At 33.5% G+C, this 13,515-nt stretch overlaps 1 protein-coding gene across 1 annotated transcript; it reads right to left on the bottom strand.

The window, feature by feature from the left end:
- Positions 1-5,416: 5,416 nt before the first annotated feature.
- Positions 5,417-8,516, bottom strand: LOC120253820 (protein DETOXIFICATION 16-like). The gene is made up of 9 exons (XM_039262039.1): positions 8,304-8,516; positions 7,884-8,092; positions 7,548-7,661; positions 7,319-7,405; positions 6,479-6,535; positions 6,315-6,403; positions 5,968-6,086; positions 5,772-5,858; positions 5,417-5,650 (listed from the first exon to the last, which is right to left on the bottom strand). The coding sequence occupies exons 1-9, from the start codon at positions 8,514-8,516 to the stop codon at positions 5,417-5,419; spliced, it is 1,209 nt and encodes a 402-aa protein (XP_039117973.1).
- Positions 8,517-13,515: the final 4,999 nt, after the last annotated feature.

Genomic DNA, 13,515 nt, shown 5'->3' with positions numbered 1-13,515 from the left:
ACCGTATATAATTAATCGAAATTACCCCACTTATAATCAACTCTTTTACAAAGCTATGTCTTAGTCCAATATGTCGGAATTTTCCATTATAAACTTGGCTATAAGCCTTTGAAAGTGTAGACTCGATTATCACAATGTATAGATATTGGTGCCATTGGCTTGGGGCCATATAGGAATTTCAAGTAATAAGTTTCTAAGCCATTCTCGCTTCCTTACTACATGCAGCCAATGCTATAAACTCGGATGCCATGGTGGAGTCTCGCAATACATGTCTCGCTTCTTTGATCCCCAAGAAATAGCACCCCCACCAAGTGTGTAGACCCATCCACTTGTAGAAGCATGATCCTCAGCAGTGATTTACCCAACTAGCATCTCAGATATCCTTCTAAATTTAAAGGATTACCACTATAAATTAGATTATAATTTATTGTTCCTTTTCAAATATTTTTAATACTCTATACACAAGATGCCAGTGGTCTTTTACTTGGATTGCTTTGTGTATCTACTTAACCTTCCTACAAAGATAAGCTATATCCTGGTCTTGTACATGTCATGGCATACATCAAGCATCCAATTATTTTTAGCATATTCTAGTTGTCTCACAGACAACCTTTTATTTTTGTTCCAACTTGATACTAGAATCAAATGGTGTAGAAACAGGACAACAATTAAAATAATCAAACTTCTTTAATATTTTCTCAATGTAATGAGCTTGGGACATACTAAGATAATTGTTATCCTTAATTATTTTAATGCCTAGAATGACATTCGCTTCTCCCATATCTTTCATGTCAAAGTTGTTAGACAAGAATTTTTTTGTTTTCATAACTTCATTGATATCGGTGCCAAATATTAACATGTCATCTACATATAAGCAAATTATGACACCTTTTCCGTAATTAAACTTACTATAGACACATTTGTCGGATTCATTAATTTTAAACCCATTTGCTAGAATCACTTCAACAAATTTTTGATGCCATTGTTTAGGGGCTTGCTTAAGCCCATAAAGAGATTTAATTAATTTACATACTTTGTGTTCTTGACCGGGAACAACAAACCCTTCCGGTTGTTTCATATACACTTCTTCTTCCAATTCTCCATTAAGGAAGGCTGTTTTAACATCCATTTGATGTATTACAAGATTGTACATTGAAGCAATTGCTATAAGCACTCTAATAGTAGTAATTCTTGCAACGGGTGCATATGTGTCAAAATAATCTATTCCTTCCTTTTGTGTAAAATCCCTTTAGCAACTAATCTTGCTTTTAAATTTATCAATAGTTCCGTCTACTTTTTATTTTCTTTTTGAAAAATCCATTTACAACCAATTGGTTTAGAACCGTGTGGGATGTCAACTAGTTTCCATGTTTTATTCCCCATTATTGAGTCCATTTCATCTTGTATGGCTTCTTTCCAAAAGGCTGCATCTTGAGATTTCATAGCCTCTTCAAATGTTTCAGGATCACCTTCTATATTAAAACAAATTGATGCCTGACTTTGAATTCTTTCACTTGTTCCTTCAATAAGGAACATGAAGAAATCCGGGCCATATGTTTTTGCCCTCCTAACCCTCTTAGTCCTTCTAGGTTCTACTTCTTCTAATGTATCATTAGAAGAAATATTATCCTCTAGATTGCATTTGTTATTTGAATATAACATGTCCTTTGGCCTAGGAATAGAATTAAATCTATTTTCTTGAAAAATAGCATCTCTTGATTCAATAACTGTATTTATAGGATAAGAATCATTTGGTTGAATTACTAAGAACCGATATGCTTTACTATTTTTAGCATATCCTAGGAAGATACATTCAATTCCTTTTTCACCAATTTTCTTCCTTTTGGGTTCCGGAACTTTAACTATTGCCCTACAACCCCAAACTTTAAAATAGTTAAGATTGGGTTTTCTTTTCTTCCAAAGTTCATATGGGGTTATCTTGTTCCTTTTATTAGGAACCCTATTTAATATATAGCATGCAGTTAGCAATGCTTCACCCCAATATCCACTTGTCAAACCAGAGTAAGATAGCAAAGCATTTGTCATTTCTTTTAACACCCTATTTTTCCTTTCGGCTATACCATTTTGTTGTGGTGAATAAGGAGCAGTTATTTGATGAATTATGCCAATAGACTCAAAATATTTTTGGATCATAGTATTCACCTCCTCTATCCGACCCTCAAACATTTAATAATCAGCTTTCACATTGAAGTTCTACTTCAGTTTTAAAAAAATCTTAAATTTTTTTGTAAAACTTCATCTTTTGAATGCATTAAATAAATATAACAATATCGAGTGCAATCATCAATAAATGTCACAAAAATATTTTTTTGCCACCCTATAGTAGGCCAACCATGTAAATCACAAACATCGAATGAATCAATTCTAATATTTTTAGAATTTCTTTCTACCCTAAGAAAAGATTGTCTTGTTATCTTAGTTAACATACAAGTAGTGCAAGATTCATGTTGTTTAGAAGTCATTGGAATTAAATCAAGATTCATCATATCATTTAATTTTCATGAAAAATTAACATGACCCAAAACGATAATGCCATAAATCACAAGAGTCAACAAAGTAAACAGTAATTATAACTATTATTATTAATTTTAGCAATGTTCATCTTGAACATGTTCTCACAACAATAACCTTTGCCCACAAACATCCCACCCTTAGAGAGAATAAACTTATCTCCCTCAAAGACTGACTTAAACTCAAACTTATTAAGTAAAGGTACAAAAATTAAATTCTTCCTAACTTCTGCTACATAATACACATCTTTCAAAGTAAGAACCTTTCCAGAAGTAAACTCAATTTCAACTATCCCTTTGCCCTTGACTTGGACACTTGAAGCATTTCCCATGTAGAGCACATTTTCATCTTCTTCCTTGAGTGTCTTGAAGAGATCTTTATTTTTGCACACATGACGAGTTGCACCAGAATCAACCCACCATGATTCATTATCTTCAACCATGTTGATTTCAGATATCACGGCCACAAGATTGTCTTTTGAGGAGGAATTCTTCTCTTGCATCTTTTTGTAAAAGCGACACTCTTTCTTGTAATGGCCAACCTTCTTACAGAAGAAACAACTTCCTTTCTTTTTCTTGTTATTGCGGCCATCTTGTGCATGTAACTCTCCATTGTACTTTTTCCTTTTCTTGGAGTTTTTGTGGGACTCCCCTTCTTCCAATACATGTACTTTCTCATGAGCCTTGATATCTTTTGTATCATCTTGTTTTCTATACTCCTCTTCCAAGCGAAGATGATTTCCTAATTGCTCAAGAGATATATCTTCCTTTTTATGCTTGAGATTCTTTTTGAAATCTTTCCATGATGGAGGAAGCTTGTCTATAATTGAGGAGACAATGATAGACTCATCCATATGCATGTTATGTTGCTTGAAGTTATTCAAAATATGTTCAATTTCATGCATTTGTTCCATGATAGATTTTCCATCAATCATCTTAAAGTTATTAAAACGACTCACAAGAAATTTCTTACTTGTTGCATCCTCTTGCATGTACCTTGCTTCTAGTTTCTCCCAAAGTTCTTTTGCCGAGATTGAGTCTTGATAAACATCAAAAAGTGCATCACTAAGCCCATTGAGAATATGTCCAATGCAAATGAAATCATCATTTTCCCACTTTTGCCTTTCTCTAATTTCCGCAACGGTCTCTCCTTCTATTTCTTCGGGTTTGGAAGTAGTGAGAACATACGCCACCTTCAATGTAATGAGGAGAAATTTCATCTTCTTTTGCCATCTTAGAAAGTTTCCGCCTTCAAACCTCTCCAACTTCACAAAGTTCATGGTTAAATCCTTCAAAGAAGCCATTTGTTTGCAAGAGGAATTAAGCCTAAAGATTGTTGGTGGAGATGGTTCTTTGAGGAATAAAGAGGAAGAGATTAGAAAGAAAGTAGTGCACAAGTCTTCAAGGCGTGGGAAACACTTTCCTTTAGGCTTAATTCGCCTCCACCTAATTTCAAACCTTGGATGCAAAATGGATTGAATGACGAATTTCCTTTAGGATACAATGAAGACCCTTGAGTATGGTTTGCACTTCCAAACTCAAGCAAAGACAACAATGGCTTTTACAAAGTGAAAGTTTGCTTTTATCTTTTGTGCACTCAAAGAACAAAGCAAATGAACTTGTGAGGAGTTTGTTTGTCATTCAATTGACTTGAATGATGATAGGAGATTATTTTTATAGGAATGAAGTGGTGTTTAGTAAAGAGACACACCACTTCAATAATGAGTGTCATTTAAAAAGACACATCATTTCATTATACCACTTCAATAAAATGACACATTATTTCATTAATGAGACATCACTTCATTAAATAGACACACCACTTTACTAATGAGACACTATTTCATTAATTAGACATCTTTTCAAATAGAATAAAATAATTATTCATTAATTAATGAAATTACAAATGATAAGCTCTCATTAGTTGTCTTACAAGTGGTGCTTATTACATTAATATCTTTTCATTTTTAAAATCCTCTCACAGATGCAACTTGATTTTTCAGGGTTGTCCAATCAACCACAACAAGATTGTTGCAACAGCTTGGTCTTTATATCTTGATTACAAAAATGTTTATATCAGGGAGTTTCACAAACAAAAAATCTTTCAAATCATTCCATTACAATTTTCACAGATACTTCTTGGGTTTATAAGCCTATGCCTTCCGGTCTTGGATTCATCATAATAGCTAATTTAAATCATATTTTGCTTGTAGGAGCCATGGGAGCTAAAACTAATTCACCAATCATGGTTGAATTAGCAGGTATTAATCTTGCTCTTCAATTTTGTAATTCTAATGGTTGGTTTCCTGATCGTATCTTTTGTGATTGCCCAGGGGTTGCAGATCTTCTAAAAAACTTCAATGTTTGTACTGCTTGGCACATTAATGAAGAATACATCAAATTGAAGAAGAACCTAGCTTCCTTTCCTCAGACTTGTGTTGATTATATTCCGCAGGGAAACAATGAAATAGCTGATGCTCTCGCAAATTTTGGAAGACTCAATCATCAACTCTCTCTCTTTTACCAAGGGTTTGATCGGCCTACTTGGCTTGAAGACAGTTGCTCAAGAAGACACTTTGTATTTTAGTTTTTCTTTTAGTTGAGCTCTTTGCTCTTTGTTAATTATAATTATAATTAGTTCCTTTTAATGTTCGTATGTTTAATTAAATCTCAATGCTATTTTGTGTTTTTAGCAGAGATAATTATATACACTTGAAATATCATGTCATTTTAATAAAATTGAGGAGAAACAAAAAGAAGACATATTTTCTATTAAAGCGAATAAACATAACAAAGAGAAAGCATATTTATCTTCTACTAAAGATTAATATATATATATATATACATATATGTATATATCAAAGTACTCGTAATCAATCAGAATACTAGTAACAATCACTAGATAATTGTATTTCCTCGCACAGTGAATTATCAGCTTGTATTTCCTCGCTCAATGAATTATCAGCTTGAGGATTATCATTCATTGCTGTTACCATGCCCCCACAGCCACTTGTACTTCCTCTCTCAGTGAAATTATCAGCTTGAGGATTATCACTCATGGTTGTTATCCTGCCCGTAGCCACTGTGGACTTGTTAACTCTATCCACTGCCTTCCTTGCCTAAAACAGATTCAAGGAAATGAAATTATTAAATATTTCTTTGAATCTTATATAAAACAATGAATCCGTCAAATTATCTAGTGCTCCATATAAAATAAACTTATGAAAATAGATAGCTTACTACTTTTTCCCAGTCAGCAAATACAGTGATGATAAGAAGTAAAAATAGTTGTATAGATAGGCCACACATAATTCCAAGCCACAAGCCCTGCATATCATAAAAGATAAAGTACTTTCACACAAAAACATATATAAAAAAAATTAAATTAATTAATATCATATTGATCATAATTATATATCAAACAAATTAAACTAACCTTCACTTTAAGATGCCAATAAAATGCAAATAGACCAGCAAAAGGGAGCCCAACTATATAGTAAGCACTAAAGTTAACAAAAACTCCGAGTTTTTGCCAACCACATCCTCTAGTAACACCTGAATGTTTAAAAAAAATTGAAAAGCCTTATTTCGGATACAAATTACTTATGAAAATTTTGATTTGGTTATAAATACCTAGTAATACACATTGGGAGGCATCAAGAAAGTGTGAGAGTCCAAGTATAGACATCATTCTTGCTATATATTTAATAACTTTTGTTTCCTTGCTAAAAATTATGCCCCAGTTATTACGTGCTAATAGATGGATGATTCCTACTATCAAACCCTCCAAAATTGCTAATGTTCCGGCAATATATATTGCAAAGCGAGCATTTTGTTGATTTCCGGCACCCAGTTCATTAGAAACACGTGTGCTGCCATTAAATATAAAATTTTGTTAAAACACTAAAAAAATTTAATAGGTTTAAGAAAATCTATAAAAGACTGACCTTAGAGAAGCACCAATACCAACGGGGATCATGTACGTGAGAATAGAGGTGTTTTGGCTGTGGAAATGAAATAGGATAAATAATATTCATACCAAAAGAAATATATTAACATGAATTTTTAGCAATCAAACTGCTTATTAAACCACTTGTAATTTTAGAGTTAAAAAAATATATTTTGATGTATGAAGTAGATGCTAAGTTTGCAGCTAGCTAGCATTGAAAACACCTTATCCATTCTAATTATATGTATATACTTTTTGTTTGATACTCAATGCTGTCCATATAAGCCTTATGTCACCCTACCGTGTCAACTAACATAAAAGATGCCTATTTTTGAACTTTCCCCTTCTGCTTTACTTGAGGGGATTTTATAATTTTTATTGATTTTTATAATTTATATCTATAGGGGTATATACACACACATAATTTTTTATAAAGGTATATAAGTAATAATACGCTGTTACAAAAGTACATGCATAAATATGATTTTTTTATATGGAAGAATATACACAAATTTCCTTCTCATAGACGTGAACATCTATATTTTCTGTAATGTTACGAAGCAAAACTAGCTATTGATTTCACAATGACTTTAATATAAACATTATTGGAAGAAAATCCCCTTAGTAATAAGTTGATACCTGGCATCATTCATGTCCAATTCAGAAATTATGAGAGAACAAGTGGTTGAGCAATGCCATCATGAGAGATATTGAATTAAATAAATTGATAGATTTTAATGAACAAAGTGATTTGTTTTAAAATTATATATAGATATGATTCATGTATTAAAATTATAATTTAAAGAACAAATATAATATTGACATTATTAGCACTTACGAAATTGCCAGGACAGACGTTTCCAGTTTTGGATTAGGAAGATAACCATACATAAGAAAAATAACTTCAAATGACCAAAAGTCTAAGCTGCATTAAAAACAACATGTTACTAAATTTAAAATATAAATATAAAAAAATAAAAATAAAAATTAAATACTCCAAAGGATGCAAATACATATCTATAAACACCATTTATGGTAAATAGTGGCAAGTATGGAGAAATTCATACCAGTTCATTAAAGCAGAAGTGAATGCAAGTTTACTAGTGTTGGAGAAATCTTGCGAAGCCTGCTTTGAGAAGCCAGTCCAAGTTTCCTTGACTTTTGAAGAAAACCACACATAACTTGCGATTAATATCAAAGATAACCAGTATGATATTGAATTGGCAATGACAGCTCCAATGTAGCCAATCTTCCATTTGATGATCAAAAGCCAGCATATAAATATATGGGCTAAAATTGTAAAGCACGAGGTCAACATCATTGGAAAGGCAATGTTTTGCGCCTGTAAGAACTTATAGCAACATTGAATGAGGCCATAGGCGAACAAAACAGGTATCATATACCGAATGTACAATTGAGCAGCCATTGATATCTCCTCATTTTGACCAATTGCATGGAGGATTTTACCAGCGAAAGGCCAAACGAAAGCAAGAGGGATGCAGGTAACAACATTGAGAAGCATGGCTCTTTGCAAATATATACCGAGCAAATGGTATTCTTTTGCCCCATATGCTTGTCCGCATAAGGTATCCAATGCATTTAACATTCCCATCTAAAAAATTTATGGAATAAACTGTGATAAGTTTTAAAAAATAAAAAATAAATTTTTTTTGTTGAAATGGATACGCTTATAATTTATTTATTTATTTATTTATTTCAAAAACAAACCATTCTAACATTGAAACAAGATAGAAACACACAATAATTTATATATGAAAGAAACATGAGAATGCAATAATAAAAAATTGGGAGACAAAGTGTACCAATATACTCATGCCAGTGATCCCAGAAATAGAAGCAGCCATAGAAGCGGCAGAGAGGGGGAGATCTCCAAGATGGCCAACAAATGAGAGGGAGATGATCTGTATTAATTTCTCCAATACTCCAGAAACTATTATAGGCACTAATAGCCACGACTGCTTCTTTACTTCTGTAATAATATGCCCTAATCTCGAGGTATTCTCCTCATGAGCCATTTTCAAGCTTTGTTTTGATTGAATTAATGGCGGAATCAGAAACCAATTTAAAGTGGCGCTCAATACAAGTGTAGAATATCTATAAATATTTAAAAAATTATATTAATTTAATTTGAAATTTTATAATTAATATTAAAAAATATAAAATAGATATTGCTCTAACGTTTATCCTGAGGAGGTGGGAATTGAATCATCCTACTTGATATATTTTAAAATTTTACCAAAATATCTTCATCATCAATTATTTCAAATAATCAAAATTTGCAAGATAATTTTCACAATAATTTTTTCATAGCAATTAATCAAATAAATATCTAGCAATTATTTAACAAATATATAATATTTTTTTCATAACAAATAATCAAACAAACAATTAACCAAATTGAATTAGATAAAAAAAAAATTCAAAAACAAGATAAATAATGATTCTTATATTATTTGAACCTATTATGGAAAAACAGATTCATGGAGCCGAAATCATATAATGGGGAAATTGTAAAAAAACAAAAATTCATTTAATAAAACTTTTACAATTTTATAAATTTATTTAAATATGAATTTATAGTTTAGTTTATAAAAATTAAGCGTCAAACAATAATTCTTTTAAAAATTCTGCTAATAATGTATTTTATATATTATATAAATTAATTTGTTAAAAATGAAACCAACAATTCTCGATTTTCTTCTCAAAAAAAATTTTGTAAAAAAATTTAAAAAAATCTAAAAACTAAAATATAGATTTTTGAAAAAAAATACTACATAAATTACTTTATGACATATTAATACATCAAATAATAATTTTTTGTAAATATTTTTTTAAAATATTATATTTTACTATAGGTATTAATTTGTAAAAAAAATAATTTGTTTTTAAATAAAAATAAAAAATCTATAAAGAGAGAGAGTTGGCCGGGGCCCGGGGGGTGTAGAGAGAGAGAGAGAGAGAGAGAGAGAGAGTAGTTAAAAGGAATGCTCCCTTGATCGAGAGCTTCATCCAACAGGGAAGGGCGATGTGAATCAATCGAGAGAGAGAGAGAGAGAGAGAGAGAGAGAGAGAGAGAGAGTTGGCCTGGGCTGGGAGGGGGGGTGGTGTAAAGCGGGGAGAGGCAGAGAGAGTAGTTAAAGGGAATGCTCTCTTGCCGGAGAAAGGGAGAGAGAGTAGTTAAAGGGAATGCTCCCTTGATCGAGAGCTTCATCCAACAGGGAAGGGCGATGTGAATCAATTAGTTGTGAGAGAGGGAGAGAGAGAGAGAGAGTTGGCCGGGGCCGGCCGGGGGCGGGGGGGAGCGGAGAATGGGGGAGAGAGTAGTTAAAGGGAATGCTCCCTTGATCGAGAGCTTCATCCAACAGGGAAGGGGGGATGTGAATCAATCAGTCGTTCGTTCATGCACACTACAATGCCAAACAAAGAGAAGAACTACTATACAACAACGAGTTGTATGCATTAGTTGAGTTTAAGGAATGCATTAGAAGGGCGGCCGGCGACCGCGCAGGGGGGAGGGCGACCGGCCGGGGCCAGGGGTGGTGTAAAGCGGAGAGAGGGAGAGAGAGTAGTTAAAAGGAATGCTCCCTTGATTGCGAGTGAATCAATCAGTCGTTCGTTCATGCACACTACAATGCCAAACAAAGAGAAGAACTGCTATACAACAACAGTTGTATGCGTTAGTTGAGTTTAAGGAATGCGTTAGAGGGGGCGGCTGGCGACCGGGGGAGGGTGGAGGTCCCCCTCCATCCCTGATGGAAAATATCATGGAATTAAAATAAAAGAATAGAATTACCGTGAATGAATGCTTCCTTGATCGAGAGCTTATCCAACAGGGAAGGAGGGATGTGAATGAATTAGTCGTTCATTCATGCACACTAAAATGCCAAACAAAGAGAAGAACTGCTATACAACAACAGTTGTATGGGTTAGTTGAGTTTAAGCAATGAGTTAGTTCAGTTTAAGGAACCTACAAAAGGTATTTGTTTATAAATAAGTTATATATATATATATATATATATATAATAAAAAATTTGAATCCTATTCGGAGGAGGAATAATAAACAAATAAAGGATAAAATAAAAAAATAAATAATAAAAAAAGTGAAAGAAAAAAAGGGGGAAAAACGTGGATAAAAAAATCAATTGTAATAATAATAACGGATAATGATTGGGAAAAACACATTCAAAATTTAAGGTCAACACGGTGGTCACAAGTTGGGACTAGAACCAGAACCTTGGGGCCATCTGGGCTGCTTATGGGATATTGGCCCGGGCTGCCCGGCTCGCCAGATGTGAGTTTGGGCGGGTCAGTTTCGGGTTAAATCGGTCAAAAGTCAGCCGGTACCATCTTCTAATTACCAGTGCCATGTTTAGTTTGTAGTTAATTGAATTATAATCAGTAACATTTTAAACGTTATATATATATATTAAAATAATTTCATACGGCAAAGTGGCGCTTGGGCATGCCTTTTATTGGTGATTGATTGGAACGGATGACCGCCCGCACTATTCCACCACGTGTCATCCTCAGATTGGCCAATTTGAATTAAAGTTGTTGTCTGGAATCTTTTTGAAATTTCAAATAAAAATTAAATCTGGCTCCTTCAATCCTTCTCCGAGAATTCAAACTAGTGGGTCCCACCACTGAATTAAATAATATTTCTTGCCATAGATATAAATTAAATAAAATATCTCGTCAGAGAAAGAAATTAAATAACATTTCTCATCAGAGAAATGAATAATTAGCTGAAAAGCTTTATTAAAATAATTATGGAGCTACCAATTAGGTATATGACTTGGACTCTACAATATGTCGGCCGCTGTTCATATGATGACCTTTGTGATGTGTAGATAAGAAGAATGCAACCTAACCCAGTAATGCTAACCAATATATATATGACTAGAGACAGACGGATTGTTATAGAAGATGGACAAAGAAGATATAATGTCAGTATATTTATTGTTTCTCCGTTACGACCCGACAGAGATCATAAATGCATCCACGGTATATGCATAGCACAAGCAGTGAAAAAGAATCCCGAGCCACTCCTGGTGTTCGTCAACGCATTGCACAAACACGAAGAAGCGGTGTACCGTATGTTATGCGTAGCCGCAAGTACAAATAAAGGTGAGGGAGACCTGGCCGCAGCATATATTGTTATTGAACCCGGTGGGATTAAGAAGAAAATGAAACTAGAAGATCCCGGTGATGTGGGGACTTCCAAGGGAGCGGTAGCGACCGGATGGTGAAGATTGAAACTGTTGTAATCTACATATATTTCCAGTATTCTATGATATATATATGTAATTCACGATATATAATATCATGTTGTTCCTTTGAAGATAAATCTGCATTTAATATGTTGAAACATATTTAAATAAATCACATATAACAAACATGATTTGATTATATTAGTACAAGTAAAACTGGACTTGGGCCGAGTTATCCACAGAAACTATATGTCTCTCGAACCGGCCCACGAAATGTTTAACAGCTCTAATTACATAATTAATAGAAATAACTCCGAAACTATTAAGGAAATTTAAAACATTACATCTGAATACATGTAGAAAATTCTCTGTACGTGGACGTAGTGTAGTCCATATACGGAAGAATAACCAACATTTATTGAAACATAGAGCTCTCTGTAGATTATAGTTGAATCTTATCTCCATTGTTATCCAATCCCAGCTGTTGTAGAACGGTCTGTCTATGTGCTCTTTCACCCGGAAGTACAAAAGATTATGTAGTTCCCAATAAAATACACATGTAGTTGCCTGTTCTTCTGTGAGTATTTCTCCGATTCAACTGTCCATTGTTAGGTCGAACAACCGGATGAAGGACTTGTGTTACTATCTTGGGCTTGGGCCGTGTTGAACAGAGGCTCATAGAGGAACTCAAACTGGGCATTTTTCAAGGTCCAATTCCGCAGGCCCACATTTTCAGACTTGTCAAGGAATTTCTTGTAACAAGAATCACTACCCAGGTTGCATAAAATAATAGACGGTATTCCATCTCTAATTCGAACCGGTTTCCCGTATTTGCAATTGGTTTGCCAATCTCTCTGTGCGCCGATGAGCTCCCTCCAGTGTTTTATACGTAGATAACTTGGTGCGACGTCATCAATAACATTGTATAAAACATCTTGGTGAAATGTTGCTGGATTGAAATCCAGATGGCCACAAATGTAATTATGTTTACCTAGAGGATGGGCCCATGTAGTTTTAGCAATACAACTTGCATAGTTATCAGACCCGGCCCGGGCATTGACCCGGTTAAGGCTTTGGGTCACGGGTCAATTGGTTCAACCGTCAGGTCATTTGGGTCAATACTAGGTTAATAAAAATATTTTAAAATATTATTTTTAAAATTATAAATTAGTTTATATTTATATAATGATATATCATAATAATATCCATGAATTATTAGTTATCAAATAAATAATTTGATGGAAAAAAAATACAAAACAATTGTTAATCTTTGATTTGGAAGTAGTAGAAAAGGGAAAAAAGTATAAACTAATTCACAATAAAAGTTTAAATTCAAATTTCACATAATACCAACACATAACAATACGTCAAAGTTCAAGCATCAACTAATTCACAATAAAAGTTTAAATTCATCATCAAAGTATTAAACCAAACTCAATCCAATATATAACCAAAGTTCAAAATTGAAATTACAAATCAAATTGGGTCAATCGGTCTGACCGCCGGGTCAATCGGTCCGACCACCGGGTCAACTGGTCTAACTACCGGGTCAGAACGGGTTGATTGCATAACCGGTCTAATTAAAGAACAGGGCCGGTTGAAGCACCAGGTCACCGGATCAACCGGTCCGACCACCGGGCCGGTCCGGGTCTGATAACTATGCATTTTGGGCCTTCAATAATCAGACTAGTGGGTCGAATACATTCCTCCTTTTTAAAATCATTTTTAATATATACATATTTTGATTTAAAAAAAATTAAAATTTTAATTTAAAATTTTAAAAAACAAAAAGAAAAATTATCTT

The sequence above is a fragment of the Dioscorea cayenensis genome, unplaced genomic scaffold, assembly GCF_009730915.1.
Source record: "Dioscorea cayenensis subsp. rotundata cultivar TDr96_F1 unplaced genomic scaffold, TDr96_F1_v2_PseudoChromosome.rev07_lg8_w22 25.fasta BLBR01000218.1, whole genome shotgun sequence".
NCBI classification, from domain to species: Eukaryota; Viridiplantae; Streptophyta; class Magnoliopsida; order Dioscoreales; family Dioscoreaceae; genus Dioscorea; species Dioscorea cayenensis.
This window is presented reverse-complemented; position numbering and strand designations above follow the sequence as displayed.

Bases quoted from the DNA above. Each gene is read 5' to 3' on its own strand.
- LOC120253820 (XM_039262039.1), bottom strand. From the start codon at position 8,516: ATGGCTCATGAGGAGAATACCTCGAGATTAGGGCATATTATTACAGAA. The intron at 7,662-7,883 runs GTATATGATACC...ATTAATCGCAAG, and splicing joins GCTGCTCAATTGTACATTCG to TTATGTGTGGTTTTCTTCAA. The intron at 6,536-7,318 runs GTAAGTGCTAAT...TCATTTCCACAG, and splicing joins ACGTCTGTCCTGGCAATTTC to CCAAAACACCTCTATTCTCA.